We start from the raw sequence: 16,902 nt of genomic DNA, 5'->3' as shown, positions 1-16,902 counted from the left end.
AAAAGAGTAGTTGTAATTTGCAAAGCATACAATATATTCCTTATATGCACAATGGTTGAAAAATAATTTTAAAAAAAAACAACTGATTATTAACTATTGAGCCATGACTCAACTTCCATAGTGAAACTCCAGCTTCAGTAAATGCTTTTTTAAAAAATTATTTTGAAATGTTATTGGGCAAATGTATAAAGTCTAAACAAAGGCACTATTTTAGGCCATATTACTTTTAATTAATCAATCTCTTACTTGCAAATAACTTGTCCTACTCAGTTAAGAAATAGTTATTGATGTCTGAGAAGTTAAGTTGGGGCATACGTGTCAGTGTGATCATGACCTAATTCTACAATTATTATCACTTTTTTTTGTGCAGAACAGGCATGACCATTCATATTAAGTTAAAAATCTAACTAAAAATCTTTATTTTGTCTTCCTACAAATAAAGCTTCTTTTATACAAGAGAATATCTGTGTTATAAAGACTCTTCACATACATAACACAGACCAAATTTTAGACAAGAAGGCTCAGTAAATTCTGCAGAAGGCATGTTCACATAAACACTACGAAGCAGCTAAAACCACTGATCTTCCAAACATGTCTAAATTCAAAATACATAAATGCACACCAATGCTCAGCTATAGTCCATTAAATTTCATTCATCTTTAGCCAGCTACATGTTCAGATATGTAGCAGACAGAATAATTCAGCACTTTCAAATACCAAGTATTTCCTCAGTACTGTACCCTGAAAATACCTTTTCTTGGCTCATTGCCTTCACAGCACCCTCTACAGCTTTTTTTCAGATAAACCATAAACAAGAAAGGAAAAAAGATACTTGGATTTTCTGATACACATTTTTAAACACGGAAGATACAGTTTTTAAAAAGAAATGTGGATGCTAGGTAAAAATACACTTTTCTTTCAATCCTATTGGGGTTTTGCTTAACTTTATGACCTGTTAACTTGAATTTCCCTGGCATTTTTGGTAAAGTTCAGCAGAATAATTAAAATTACTGCTTCACTTCAAACGTCTTCTGATGTGATATATATTAGCATGGAAGTAATATCAGCACTTGAGAACTATTTCCCATTCAGTTAAATTTAGCTCCTCAAAAATACCACTTATATGTAAATCAGACTATCAGCAAAGCATCCACAGGCATAATTTTACAACCAATCCAAAAAGCCAATAAATTATTAAAAACCAGAATAAGAAGCTTCATTCTATTTATAGATTAAAAATTAGTTCTTATTTTTAAACAACTCATATTGTTTACTGTGATATTTCATATCCGTAATGCTACAAGTAGTTTGAAACAAGTAAGATTTTCCCAAAGCATTCTAACTTTAGTACAAAACATGTATTCGATAGAAGTATAATCCTCAGCCTTCTAAACGTGACAGTGATGCTATTTTTCTAGCTGTTAGATAATACATGGTTCAGCTGTCACTTACTGTGCAGCAGTCGGTTACACAGAATGAAATGCATCATAATCGCAATGACTAACCAAATTACTGAAAGCACGCTTAATCAAAACCCGTGTTCCCAAACTGTCTTAGGGCCTGATTCAGCAAAAATATATTTGATTTCTATACCACATAACATATTCCACAGATACCTGTTTAGCCAGGCTTTTAAAGCAAGAAATTGCTGAACTCAGAATGCATAGCAATTCATTAGCATGTTTTTAACAGACTACTACAAAAGTGACCTATCAACTAGTAAATACACAGTAGCTAAATAAATATTGTTAAAGCAGTGGATAACTGGCAGAAACGAAGAAATTCAAAGCATGGGAGATATTCAAAGCATTTGCTGAAATCTCTCTAACTTCCGTTGATACATAGCAAAAGAGAGAGTGTGTGAGTTATGGAAAGACATTATCAACTTAAATTGAGTTTATGGAGTTTTCATTGGGTCTTAGTGTTATGCTAGTGGAAGTTTACAAGTAGTAGACAAATCCTGTGTTTGTAACTTCTCATCTAGCAATGAGTTTAGCTTCATCTATAATATTCTATCTTCTGGCTTAAAATATCCACTAATCATTCTTGTTGGTGAATGGCTTGTGAAGATTTTCTTTGCAATGTACTGTTGTTGATAGGTATGTTTAATCCCACATGCTGAAAAGATCTTGTATTCCAAGGCCTTCTTTTAGATCTCATTCTTCGAAGGTTTTCCAAATTCAGTATAAAAAATATACCAAACCCCAAGAATAACCTTGGACTAGAAGGGAAACATACTCAGGTTCCCAGCAGTAGTCTCAAATAGTAAAGATATGTATAAATGAGCATGGTCTAATTACTAATTGATTGAAATGTAAGTAAAAGATGCAGACTGACGAACAGGCTTCTAGAAAAAAAATCTAGAGAACCACAAAATTCAGTGCCAGTAGGGAAACTGGCTATGGCATTCTTCCAAGACCAAATAGTGAAGAGTTACTCTTAAAGGCAGAACTGAGGGTGAGATTCAGCTTACCTAGCACAAGATGTCTACAAGGTAGACCTTTACAACTGACACATTCACTCCATCTTCTTTTTAAGTTGATAGCCAGAAATAGGCTTTGCAATTTATCCAGCCTATTTGAAATGTCTAATTCAAGATGATATAGATCACGTCCTAAAGGCACTTCTTTATTTCCTTTTGCTTTAAATTGAATCTAAGCAATTTCAGATATAGATGTCTTACACTGTAGATATTCACATCTGGTCAGAAGAATCCCAGGATTTTCTGGGCTCAGTCCTTAACCCAAGCTCTAAATGGTGGAACACAGGAATGAAAAATATACCAAAACTGAGACAATCGTTTTCATTAACCAAGTAGTTACATGAGTGCTCAACTGAAGGAAGTCTGATTTTGTAAGGACTCACAGCTTATGATTGATTTATTTTGATGTCTGTGGTTGGTTCTTCTCTATAAGGACTCCTTGGTATGTAATATGCAGTGAGCAGACTTTTCCACAATTAGGAGCGTGGACAATCCCTTTCCACTACCATCTACTTATTTGCATTAGACCCTTAGTAATTAAGTATCTTTGGAACCTCAACTTCTTTGCCAAATTTATTGTGAGTCAGCCAACAGCTTCTATCAACTCAATAAATATAGCAGGAGATGCAACTACTTCCCTTACGATAGTGTAGCAGTTAAGTCTTTCCAAGGAGGTGCAAGACCTGTGTTGTAGACAGATCCTGCTCAGCTTGAGGAGATTTGAACACAGCACTCTCTTCCTCGATGAATAAGCTATGGGCAAAACTAGAACAAGATTATTCTGCATCTTACCAGTGAAGTTGTGCAACTGTGCAGTCAGGAATGTGAATGTATGGACAAGCAAGAGAAAGTCTAAATAGCTCTGTGATTAGGATACTCTCTAGAGGCAAATCCTTGTTCTTGCTCCAAGGGCTGTTTGTGCATTTTATTTAAGCACTCTCATGCAAAATTCATAAGTGGCATCTGATACAGACAGAATACAATACAACAGGGATGAAGACAAATACTATGCATAGCTGAGGTAATCAACTTCAAAATACAAAATGAGGAATAATTGATTCAACAGCAGTTCTGCAGAAAAGCATGTTGAAGTTACAGTAGATCACAAGCTGACCACGAGTCTGTAATGCTCTATCACAACAAAAAAAACCCAAACACACGTGGCACTGACTGTACAAGGGAAGTGCTCTGTGCAAGACACATGGTGTTATCCTTGTGCTCTCCCCATACACTTGTTTGGAATACTGTGTCTGGTTTTCAACATTGCATTTCAAAAAAGATTAGTCAGAAAGTACATAAAGAAGAGCAACAAGAATCGTCAAAAGTCTAGAAAATCTGACCTGTTGAGTCTACAGAAAGATGATGAGAATTTACAGGAGGAGATAAGATCACATTTGTGAAATATATAAATATACTGCAAACAAAAGTAGCAGACAGCTCTGCATTTCCACGAGGACAAAGTAAGCAGCAAATGGCAGGAAAGAGATTTACGTTTAAGAGTAGAGGGAAAAAAATCTAATGGTAAGGATAGCGACTCTGAGTAACTGAGACAAATTACCTAGGGGGTGGAAGGAATCTTCAGCTCTGGTTAGGTCAGTAGTTGGATCCGTTGTTCTCATACCTTTCAGTAGTTAACTATCATTTGAAAAAAACTGTAACAGTTTCATACTGGATCCAAGAGGTTTACCCTAAAATCTGTTTGGCACACTCCTCACTTTTGCTTGTGTAGGCAGTACAGCTCTTGCAGAGCTGATTAGCTTGAATTCTGTGTGTCATCTGTTATGTGCCCTTGCCTTAGCCATGAAGCCTATTTATTTCACTGGCTAGGTGGGCCCTCACAGTTGGGAATCACTAGATGAGACAAATAAGTGTCAGGAATTGCTATCTTATAGTTGGTCATACCTTGAGGCAAAGAATGAATTGGAAGACCACGTGAGGTCCCAACCAGCACTATTTTCTATTATTCTATGTGTTATCTGGGCTTTAAACAGCTTTAAAAGCATTACTTCTCACTCATCCTTTCTGTAAAGAGAAAAATGTATAAAAGCACCATGAGTAAGAGTAACATGATATGGTAAAAGATTTCTTCCTAACACACCAGAGTACTCATTCTGAAAAGTTGTATGAAAGATGGTTGCAAAACGTTTTCCAGAAAAAGCTGACTCTTCTAACTCACAATTTTATTTAAAGGTCAAAACATTTGATGTCCCTCATGTGCTTAAGATAATACACAATCTAAAGAAAGACTGCCCTCAAATACATAGAACTAAAATGCCACGTTGTATCAAATACCTAGCAATGCTATACAACCTGTGAGATATTTTATGTACAAATACAATATGGTATTTGCTATAAGAAACCATTCACCTTAAAAATATTACTGTTAAATGGAGAAATAATAAGTCATCAGGAAGTATTTAAGCAATTCCATATGAGATTTAAGAAGAAAGAACCAACCCCACAGAGACGTAAAAAGAAAAAAAACTTTTTAACGTTTTATTTAAAGTTTAAAGATTTTCTTTGTGAATCTCCTAAACAGAAGCACTCAGACTTTTTTGAAACACAGGTTCAGCTCTCCCTAATTTCTGCTGGAACAGGATATCTCACTGTGGTTTTAATAAAAGAGTTGAAAGCCTAAATAAAACATATTCTTTAGGCTCTCACATCAAAACTTTCAAACTCCAAAAGACACATAAAGTTGACTATTAAAAACTCCCCTACAAAAATGCATTAATTTTATTTCAGTTTATCAAAATGCAGCTACGATCACTCTTCAAACATGTTTAGGCAGAGAAATGTGATGACAGCCGATATTTGAATTCCAGACTATAAAAGAACTGTCTTCTACCTTCAATGAAAACAGCAGAAAACTGTATAAATTACCTTGAACTCAACTCTCCAAAAATTACATGTATTAACTTCTTAAATGAACTACTACTCCCCCATACAATCTTGTATGGTTACATTAACTCTTATAATCTCAGTCCTGACTGATCCCTTTGCACCTTCAAGGCAATACCATGGAGAAACAACATGAGGAAACAGTCACAACATAATATCATGCAGAAGCAGCCTTTCAGCACAGCACTGATTCTGCAGTTTTTATTGTATCACCAGAATTTTAACAAATCACAAGATGCAGTTGCTGCAATATACTGAGTTTACAAAAACACTACCAGATTAGACATAAACTGTTCTTATTGATAAACTGTAATATGCCCTCAACAGACAGTTATACTTCAAGGATGCAACAGTTCCTCCTGTTACACCATGTAGTCCTGAAAAAGAGGCAAAATCTAAACTCAGTAAGCACTGAAAACAATGTGGTTTGATTTGAACTCAAGTTTTATAATAGGAATGAATTTGTCTGAAAGACAACTGGTTTTGAATGCCATGTTTAAACAATTAGGATTTAAAGAGATTCTTCCTGCTTATGAGTCTAAATTTAGATGACTGACTCCTGCCCACTTTTAAAGACACTAGGTTGTCTATGATAACTTTTAGCTATTAACCATGATATAGTAAGACATATGACTAAGACAGCCCACATGATCTAATCTTAACTCAAAAAATCATCCCCACCTCAGGGCTCATTGTTAAGGTGTAATATCTGTTGCAGACAAACAAATACAGAAGAGACCATAACTCATCATTTCTTGTGTTATTTTTGATTTTGTTTTCCCAAGTCCCTGTCAAAAAAGCCATCAGAGAAGATGCTGGGGCAAAAGGAAAGACAGCCATACAAAAAAGATCCTTCTTGGAAGAGGTAGGCCTAATGGTCCCAGAAACTTTCCTAGCCTTCTTACTGACTGAGAATGCGACACTAGAACTTCAAGGAAGCCAGTAAAGCAGAGGGACGAGAGGTGACATTCAGCTGAAGACAATTCCCAAGAGTGTCAAATCTACCTTACAGATAAAACCTGAACGTTCATGTACATGGCTAATTTCACATTCCACTGGATTAAGTTTCACAGTTCAAACTACTACATTATTTTTTCCTCCTTATTATGGAACTTTGAATAAGCTTCAAATATTTTAAAAGTACATTGGCAGAGTAAGAATGCATTTTATATCAGTTCTGTAGTAACCTATCACTTCTGTGTATTTTTGCACTTACAATATATACACTGATTAAGCCGTTGTTTCAATGGAAAAATCAATTATTTGACATTCTCAGCTATTTAGACATTACCCAGCTTACAGATGCATGCAGGCAAAATCCAGAATGGACCATTCAGTCCCCTGACCTCACCTACAGAGACCACTGCATTTCACCCAGTCACCGCTTTCCAGGATACAGTCCCAGCACCCTAAATGATGATCTGCACTCTTGTCTTTTAGATGCAAAATTAAATGTTTTCTTCTTTTTGTTTCAAAGAAGTGCAAAAGCAGATTTATTTGACAAGATTTCAGAAAGCACACACTGCCTGGCATTAAAAATCTATTTTGGGGGTTCTTTGTTAAATAAATCCTGTATCAGCTTTTCTATTTTTCAGCCCCATATGATGTCAGGCCTTCCACATCTGAACCATTCTGCTTGTACTTCTTGAATGCGGTAACATCAGCACTATTGCAGTCTTCTGAAATTTTACTCAACGTTACGTTAGCAAGCCCAGTACTTAGTGTAACTGCCAGTCTGTATAATCTCCAAATACATTCTGCTTAGTCACTACAAGGAAGTACTACTGCTATTATTTGTAGACAGCGCCCAAAAGTGTGCTAGATGCTTTAGGGAACACTTGTAAACACCGTGTCTTCTCAAAAAGCAAACAGTACAAGATGCAACATCCAGACGAATATTATCTACAGTATAAAATGTCTCAGCATGTAGTGTGAGAGAGGAGTAAGGAATAATGACAATTTTGAGAGAGGCCCAAAAAGCAGTACAAATTATTAAAAGAAAGGAAAGATAATGAAGAATATTAGGAGGGAGCAGAGAATGAGGGAGTAGGAAGGGAGAAGGGCAGGGAAGAGGGCAGGGCAAGGAAGGGGACAGATATCTTCCTCAACTATATATTCTCATATAACTTCCACTATCACTTATTTTACACTGCCTAAAGTTATTGCTTTTAAAGTCACCTTGACCATATTTTACTTTATAATACACGGAAACAAGAGCAAAATGATGAGTGGTGTAGCAACTAACTGTTCTGATCAACACCCTGGATTCAGATTCAGACAAAACACAACATAAAGTTATGAAAGCATAAGTTAAACAACATTGCCTGGAGTCTTAGTTTACTATCTAGCCAAAAGAAAATCTTTTTGCACTACCCTATAATCTTCGGAAATTCCAATATACATACCTCTCATTTTAAAAAACAAAACCGAAAATCATAACCTACACCTCTTTCGTTCCTCCAGCCTTGAAATCCAAATCCTAAACATACAATGCTTTTAAAGCAGTGTAAATCAGTTGATTATTTATAAATCAGGATAATTATTTATAAAGCAGTACAAGAGCTTTGTGAGGCAGATATTTACAGTGCTGTGGCTCACAGCCACCAACCTATTGCTTCCTCTCCCCCAGGCCCAGCATCCCAGGCCCCATCTCACTGACGGTGCCATACGGAGCCCACACAATCTAGGTTTTTAGAAGCCTGCTTGTCAGAGATTTTGTTTCTGTCAGTGTAGCTGCCCAATTTTTACCATGGCTGTGCAATCACTGACACAGCAACTGAGCACACACAAGCCCACAGTCATTTGTACCTTCCTAAAACTTATTTTGGACTTGACAGTGGTGGCTAATGGGAAGTTGCCATTCTCTAGCTAGCCCACCATGTTTCCATGTCTTCTCTCCCTGGATAAAACAGACGAAAATGCCAGTTGATTTCAGCCACAGACAAATACAAAAGACCTATTTTATAATGACCTCACAGTAAACCTGTGATGCTTTGCAAATATGTTTTGCAAATATAAGCTGGATGATTTCAAAATGAAATTTCACTTGGGAACATTTGTCTTCTACTGGGCCAAACTGTCTACACCCGTGAAAAGCTGGAATTTGTGTATTTTCAGACCTGAAAGACTGACTTTAAGAGGACAGCATTTTGTCTTTAGAATAGCTAGACAAAGGAGCTGGAAACTCATGATACTGCAAGTAGAAAAGTGTATATGCACATCACACAGGCTGAAACATAAGTCTTTAGAAATAATGTTAACATGCTAGCATCTTCTAAAAGTTTTTTTGCGTGCATCTTATCAAGCCAGTCCTTTTATATAAACTACAAATTAATAGTAAAAAAGCACAAAACTGATACCATAAATCAAACCATATGAAGGAAACGTGCTATCTAAAATTTGTTTGAAAGCTTATACACAGAAAACTAGAATTCGTAAGAGGAAGTGCATCATGTAAAGGAAAAGCCATGATCAAAAGTTCTATGCTATATCAAAGAGACCAAAACATCCACAAAGATAAAAGTTGAAAATACATAAATATTTCTGTAACAGCAGAGAAGGACTTGCACCCAGTGTATAGAAAAAAATTCACATAAATATTTCTGTAACAGCAGAGAAGGACTTGCACCCAGTGTATAGAAAAAAATTCACGTGGATTGTCATGCACTATGCATATTAAATATTATGCAAAATATATGTTCAATAACCTTGTCAAAAAGGCACCTTCTTAGCACATGACATTCAAAATGCACTTCAGGGGTCCCAAAAATTCCAGAAGAGAGAGAGTCCAAGTAGCTGAGTTTTCTGTCCATACTCTTTTTTAAAGCAGAAGCTCTCTCACAGGAACACAGTGCACAACAGTAGCTAGGTGTATTTCACAGACCAAACCAGGCCAAAGGAGAAAGCAAATCTGGAAAGCTTCTGCTTTCCATGCCATCAAGTTCCAGAACTCCTGGCGAGAATTCATGCTGACCTGATCACTATTAGTTGCTACAGATTAAAACCCAATACCATCTGCATTTTCTTTCCTCAAAAAGAGTAAAAGAAGCATAAGGTGAAGAAGTCATGTATCTATTTTAAATCCACACATATTTACCCCAGGGAGTGAAGGGAAAAAGAATAAATAGTCCACATTACAGATGTGAGTCACACTACTTAATGCACTTTTGGAAGATGCTCAAATACCACAGTGATGGGCATAGCATAAGAATCTGAAAAGCACAAAATAGAAATAGAATATAGAAAGGAAGTAGAACCCAGGGACTAGCCATTCATACTGTCACTCAATCACCATAAATTATCAAAAAAAAAAAAAAAAAAAAAAAAAAAGAGGAAATCCGTGCTTGCTGCTTTCTACAACATTCGAACAGTTTTGTGATAATATCTCTAAATGTCAACTCTTGTTTTAGCATCTTTTTTTTATCCTCCCATATTTTTCCATTAAATGAAATGACACACTTTTATTGCTTAGTCAGACAAAAATACCTTCCACTTCAAAAGGAGCTTGCCTTCCAGGAGAATTACACTTGAACAGAGACTGCAAAATTTAGCTCTATATTTATCTCTATGCAATAACAGTAGTTCATTCATATAAATATGGGTGGTGGGGATGTCCTTCTTCTTCTTTCTCTTCTCTTGACAGAGGAAAACATCTGTCAAGAGAATTAAACTCAGTAATATCTGCGTAAAAACCCAGAACAAGTTCTGGTATGACTTTGGTGGAGTGTGTGCTTCATGAATCTGTAGATACTTTCAAAATAAACATGGACCCGATAGTTCAAGGAGCCACTTCACTTTAAGAAAAATGAAACTGGTGAGTTATTCTTCTGACACCAGATCACTTCTCAGTCAGTATCCTGTAAAATACTGTGGGCCATCTATCCGAATTCCATTGACAACAGCATTTTCCTGAGAGCGCTGTTTCAGGCTATCCTTTGTGTACAAACTTTACACCATACCATTTCCCTCAAGGCTTGCACAGAACTTGAGAGGAATCTTCAGTGAGACATAATGAGATACTAAATTAGTTCATAGTTTATCTTTGGATTTGATGAGGACCTTTCTTTTGCCCATTGTCTGCTTCCAAGATTCTGGTGATTACCAATGGAAACAGTTTTGTTTCATTTCCTAAGTTGGCTGTACCTTGTTATTACATGAGAACAGTTTATTCTTCATTTGCAAGCTTAACAGCTCAAGCTGATCCTAGTATCATACTGAAATTGTACTTTATATTGGATCACAAATATTATCATCCACAACAAAAGTTGCCAGAAGCCTTCCTTAAAACTGTAGTGGTATTATTATATCTTTAAACCGCAACTTCAATAATTTTCCATTTCCTTCTTTGTTACTGATTTTTAAGAGGCCAGAGATTTTAGACAAAAAAATGCATTTATTTTAATATGCCAGACAATTTAGCAATTTAGGGGAGTCTAAACTGCTTTAAAATGAAAGGATCACACTAGCAAGCAAATTGTATAGCATGAGACTGAGAGGCGGTGATAAAACAAGGTATGGCACTTTATTTCCAGTGCTCATATTACACTGACATTCTTCAAAATGCTCACCCAATAAAAAAAATCTTTTTAAACAGGCATTGAAATGTCTTTAGGAGATCGCCTCACAGTTTAGCAGCTGGCACACAAACGGTATCTGAAGTTTTCATTAGGACGCTCACAATAATGCAATGAATCTTGGAAGCAGACTTCCAAAGTCAGCACCAAAAGCCCAGCAGACAGCTTCCAGGTACCGCGGAGGGCCAGCTGCAGCTGGCGTGTCCAAGACACAACACTCATTTTGGTGTAAAAAGAACCGCTAACGCTTCAGCTACACCACACACTTAAAAGTCACATCCACTACAGCAGTAGCTTTGCTTGTTTTCAAGCCCTCAGAAGTCAGCGCGATTCCTCCGCCACGGAGGGAGAAGAGTTTTCTGGAGTTTACTCGGTGCCTCCCAGCCCGGTAATGGCAGGACACGACCCACGCCGCTCCCGGCAGCGGGACCCCCGCGCCTCCAGCGGGACCGGTTCGCCGCTGGCAGCCGGGGCGCAGCGCAAGGGGGAACAGCCCAGGCTGCCCCGTGTGCCCCGGCTCCCGCTGCGCCCGGGCAGCGGCGGCGGGGCGAGACCCGCGCAGCGCTGCAGGGCGGTGCTGCCGCGGACAGCTCCCGGGGCCGGAGCTGGGCCCCGCCGCGGACAGCTCCCGGTGCTGGAGAGGGCGGCAGGGCGCTCCGCTTCCCCCGGCGCCGGGGCTCACGCTTGGAAAGAGCAACGGGGCGGGGGCGGGTGGCAGACACGTTGTCGGGGGAAGATGGCGGCTGTGGCAAACCCACCCAGCGAGACGGCCGGAGCCTAGGCCCCGGCGGTCCCTCTCCGCCCCGGGCGGCCGCGCCAGCGCCGGGCAGGGCCGCCGCCGCCAGCCCGGAGCCCGCCGCGCCCCCGGGACGGGGCCCGATGCCGCCGATCCGCCCCCTCCGGCGGCGCCAACCGCCGCCGCGACCCACCCCCCACCCCCCTTCCTCCTGATGGCACACGCCGGGTGAGAACGGCACCTGTGCGGCCATGTTGGGCGCCTTGCCCCCGCCAGCGCCGGGGCGTGCGGGGCCGGGGCCGCCGCGCTGCCGTCCGCCCGGCGGAACGCGGCTGAGGCAGGCGGCGAGCCCGGGCCGCGGCGCCCCGGCGGCCTCCCGGCCCCGTGCTTGCCCGCTCCCGCGGCGGCAGGTCCCCCCCGCCGCGCCCCACACCCGCCCGGCGCCGACCAGCCGCCGGGGCACGGCCGGCGGGCGAGAGACGCCCCTGCCCGCCCCCGGCCGCCCGGCTCCTCTCGGCCGCCGCGGCCGTGCCGCCCCCGAGCCCGGGAAAGGGACCTCCGCGCCCGGCCGTGGGCTGGGAGGACGAGGAAGGGATGCGCCCGCCCTTACTTGAGCACGGATTGCTCCTTCTCCTCTTCCTTCTTCTGGCGGTCCATGACGGCCAGAATGATCTTCCGCTCTTCCTCCGTGAGGTGGCTGAGGTCGGGCATCTCGGGCTGAGCAGCCGGCGGAGGCTGAGGAGCAGCGGGGCCGCCCCGGGGCCCGGCGGGAGCCGACATGTTTGGTGGGAGCTCACCGCCGCTACGGGAAGCGCTGCCCGAACTCCAGCGGCCGCGGTGGCACCAGCGGGAGCGGCCGCCGCCGGCGCCGGGAGAAGCACATACAAATCAATACCCTGTAATCAACCGGCAGCCTAATGACGGCCCCGCCGGGGAGGGGCGGGGTGGCCGGCGGCCCCGACCTCGCACCCACCTGCCCGGCCGCCGGCACGCCGGGGGCAGCGGGGAGGACGGGGACGGAGGGGCCCGGGGGGAGAGCAGGGGGAGCGGGGAGGGGAGCGGGCAGCGCCGGGAGAGGAAGGGCCGGAGGCGGGGTGGGGAGGGAGAGGGGAAAGGGCAGGATTAGCCGCGGGAGCGCTGTGGTTTGGGTGCGAGCGAGATTATCCTAACCCCGAGCTCCTGGCGGGGACGGGGGGACGGAGCCAGCGGCGGGGGGACGGGGAGGGGGGGGACGGGACACGACACAGGAGACGGGGGCAGCGGCTGCCGGGGGCGGGGAGGGGGAGAGTGGGGGCGAGGCGGGGGGCGTGCGAGAGCGGAGCCCCGGCGCCCCGGGGCGCGCAGCGGGGGAAGCCCCAGCGGGCGAGCGCCGGTCCCGACCGCCGGCCGCGGCTCATAATGCCTCGCCGCCGTCCATGGCGGGGCCCGCGGGGCGCCGCGCCCGCCGCCCGCCGCCTCCCGCCGCCGCTCCTCGGCCGGGCCGCGCCGCTTCCTGCCGCCGCCTCGCTTGGCTGGTGCCCTCTCGGCTGCGAGATGGAGTCCGCCTAACCCATGGCATGGCGGGGAGCCGGAGTCACGGGCGGGGGCTCCGCATCGCCCCGCCGCCTCCCCCACCTGAGCGGCGCGGGGCGCGGAGCCCGGCTGCCGCCCCTAGCGGCGCCGCGCGGGCTGGGAGGCGGGGGGCGCCGGGCGGCAGCGGCCCTTATTTATTTATTTATCCCCGCACAAAAAATGGACGCGATAAAAATCACGCGAGGAAGGACAAGGAGGAGCCAAGGCGCCGGCGACGCGCTGGGAGGACCGAGCCCGGCGGCCGCGGGGGGGGCGGGGGAGGGCGGGGAGAGCCTGCGCCGCCGCCGCTCCCGCCGCCGGGGCTGCCCGGGGGGGGCGGGCGCAGAGGGGCACCGGCTCGGAGGCGTCGGTCCCCGGGAGCAGCCCTGGCGCCAAAGAGCTTGGAGGGGGGAGGGCGGGGGGCGCCGGCCCCTGCGAGGAGGCAGCAGCGGGGAAGACGAGGGGCGAAGCGGGCCACAGCCCGTTCCCTCGGAGGCCCGACGCCGCGGTCAGCGGTTCGGGCTGAGAACGGGGGAGCGGCGCCCTCCGGCTCCACCGGGCCCGGCCCACAGGACTGCTGCTCCACAGTCGCCCCCACAGCGCCCTGCTAGAGTGCCCTTCTGCCAGCCCCAGGTGTGAGATCTTCCCCGGCGTCTGGACAGATCCCTCTGAGCCAGAAGATCAGGATCATGACACCGAGGAGACAAGACCGGTGAAGGAAGTTCTCCTCCCACCCTGGAAACCGGATGGTGGTGGAACAAACCTCTCAAAACACTTTTCCTGACTCTAAATCCCCCACCTGAGCAGTCATTTTGATGGCAAAAAATAATTTCCTACAATGGCCAAAACGCCATCCAGCCCAAATAAACAGGAAATAACCTATACAAGAGCACCGAAGAAATAACTCAATCCAGATCTGTGTTTTCAACCTACTCGCAGGAGTTATGTCTCCTAATACCGTCTCTTTCACATCGGTGTTGGATATCACGTAAGTGTGTGTAGCAATAATAAAGAGGGTTTGTAAGGTTTAGTTTGGACAGTTTGAAACCTCTACCGCAGACCACACGTTTCTGGAGCTGACGCTATTTCTAACGGACTATGACATCAACTTATAACCAGATGCAAAGGCCTGGGACTAAAGTCATCTTCCTGAAAGTATCCTGGTCTTCATTAGCTGTATTTCCACAAGGAATAAAGTCTAGGATGTAGATCCACTAGCTAAAGTGTTCTGTGTGTGATACTGGGCTGCAGACATCATTTGTTTGGGAAAACAAGTTCTGGAAGAACAGATCACCAGAAGGACATGACAGGTTGGCTGTGGTAAAGCAAGTCTTCACATTAACCCATACCTATTATCACACACACATACTTATCAAGTTTTAATTTTGTCTAAGAAATGTCATTGGCATCCTTAGCTGAAAGGAGCCCATTCCATTTTTTTTATGTAAAATTACGTATAATAGACCCTTTGTGGGACACATAAACCATTGTATAGAAACTGAGTATACTATATTTAAGCAGATACCCTCGTAAAATAAACTGTGTGATTTTTCATCAGGTCCTGAAAGCATTCTGCTCTTCCAGTCCACATCACCTTCACCTTTTGGACTGGATTCCAGCCAGCTGGCTCTCACCCAGTTCCTTGTTTCTTCCAGGCACTAGATAAATCTAGCATCGAAGTCATAAAGAGGAGGAAATGTAGAGCTGCGTGTCATCAGATTACTGAAGATAGTATAGTCCTTATCAATCTATAAATGTTGAATGGAAGAATTAACTGGACTGATCCCTTTGGGAAACTACATTTTGTCCTGAGGAAGTGAGGAAAGAAAGAAATCACTCAATCGCTTCTAAGAATAATTAAAAAGAACCAGACCACCTGAAAGCAATCTCTCCATGCTGACAGGTTACACAGTTGTTTTGAAAATATTTCATGCCGCATCTCAACTGTAAACGCTAGCAGTATTCTGGCCATCATTTTGGTTGCAAGACACCACTACAGTTCTTTATGCATTGCTTCATTCACCTGAATTTCTTTCCGATGGGTATTTACCTCTGAACTTCCTGGATTTACAGTGCCTGCTTCTGTAATCATTTCAACGCGCCTGTGATTTTTCATCCACAAATTACAAATACCTGCTCTCAGCATGATTGTAGAATTTCAAGAGCTTTCTTTTCTCCTTGGTATTTGCCTTGTTCCCACTAAATCCTGTACCATTAAGCAGGTAACTATAAACAAACAAATCCAGGAACAGGAACTGTAATCCCTGTATATTATCTAGCTATTTGCTTTGAAAAGAGAGAGCAGATTCAGAGCAGAAGACATCCTGTGACTCACTGAAGAAATGGCTCAACTTGACCTTTCTATGCTTCTACCTTCCTTTCTCCCCATCAGTTCCACCTATGATTACTTGCATTTTCCTGCAATTAAATTGAAATGTTATTTGGTCACGTTCCTGTCCGCCTGCACAAAGTTGCTGATGCTGTTACTGTTATTTACATTATCCAGGTGACATACTGATGAAAACATATTCAGAGAACAGACTTCTTTACCTACTCCAGAGTAATGGTGTCAACAATGACCTACAATCAACCAACAAGACAAAATATTATCCATTAGTACGATCATTTATTAAGCTTATTTTTAAATAGCATTCTTTTGTAATTTCCACAGCAGTGAAACATCTACGAATTCTGACCTTCACATTCACATGTCTCCAGGTACCTGCCCTTCCTGTTCATCTCAGCTCTCGTTCCATACTCACTACCATACTCCGAAAAAAACAGATTCCCATCCGTGTTTTACATTCTTCTGCTGAAATTGTTCTTCCACTGTATAATCTGCAACTGAAAATTCACTCCAGTCATATATTAAAGGTACATGCTACTTTCTTTTGGTGGCTTCTCTAAGTCACCTAAATGTACTAACACCAGCAAGCTTATTAGCACAAGTTTGCTGATCCTCTTTTTTTATTTTATGTTCCTTTCCAGTTCTGTTAGACAAGAGAGGTTCCCAAGGAAACAGTGGTATTGTAACCTGCTTTTATATATCACCACAGAATGTCTTTCATTAAAGGTCTCATTATACTCACTCCCATTTCCTTCCTCATAGCAACTACAAGAGTAAATGAGTTGGTAGATTCATCGTTCAAGCACACCAAGCATAATTCTTTCCTGAAAAGGTAACACTAACATGGGCTTTATAATATTTTGTATAAGGCAGAAATCCAGTGTGACTAATTCTTTCCATTATTTCTGTCCCAAGTTGAAACATTCACTTTGAAAACATCTTTACTTTAGCTGACATACAAGGAACTTTAAGTATTCTGTTCTGGATCAGTGAATGAAGAAAATCAAAAACATGTTCTTGGTTGGAAACCCCCAGTACTCAGGCTCTAGATAGATCAAATCAGATGTACAACCAGCAAGAAATGCACCCTGTAGGATTCATCCTAGAGGTGTTTTGCAAGGCACTCCTCAAATTCCAGTTGAGGAAGGACAAAAATGTATACTGCAACAATTTGTGAGTCTCGGGTCCTACACTAAGTGCTATCAAACCATCCCAGACTGGTTTACTGGTGCAGTATTGGACATTTCCCAGCTTTCCCCTGTCTTAATGGAGGAAGCTAATTATATTCTATAACATCACCTACTTTTTCATT

The 16,902-nt window shown here is 43.3% G+C and overlaps 1 protein-coding gene across 38 annotated transcripts in view; it reads right to left on the bottom strand.

Annotated features, from left to right (window-relative positions):
• Positions 1 to 12,938, bottom strand: part of RIMS2 (regulating synaptic membrane exocytosis 2) — a 485,006-nt gene extending 472,068 nt beyond the window's left edge. For 20 of the 38 annotated variants that reach the window (XM_040587571.1, XM_040587573.1, XM_040587581.1 and 17 more), the window contains exon 1: positions 12,303 to 12,937. In XM_040587571.1, the coding sequence (XP_040443505.1) occupies positions 12,303 to 12,472 (170 nt within the window). In that variant the 5' untranslated portion in view covers positions 12,473 to 12,937. Of the gene's footprint in view, positions 1 to 12,302 lie in introns of all 38 variants that reach the window. The other 18 variants (XM_040587603.1, XM_040587585.1, XM_040587587.1 and 15 more) reach the window with 3 other exon arrangements.
• Positions 12,939 to 16,902: the final 3,964 nt, after the last annotated feature.

The sequence above is a fragment of the Falco naumanni genome, chromosome 3 (genome assembly GCF_017639655.2).
Source record: "Falco naumanni isolate bFalNau1 chromosome 3, bFalNau1.pat, whole genome shotgun sequence".
Classification (NCBI taxonomy): Eukaryota; Metazoa; Chordata; class Aves; order Falconiformes; family Falconidae; genus Falco; species Falco naumanni.
This window is presented reverse-complemented; position numbering and strand designations above follow the sequence as displayed.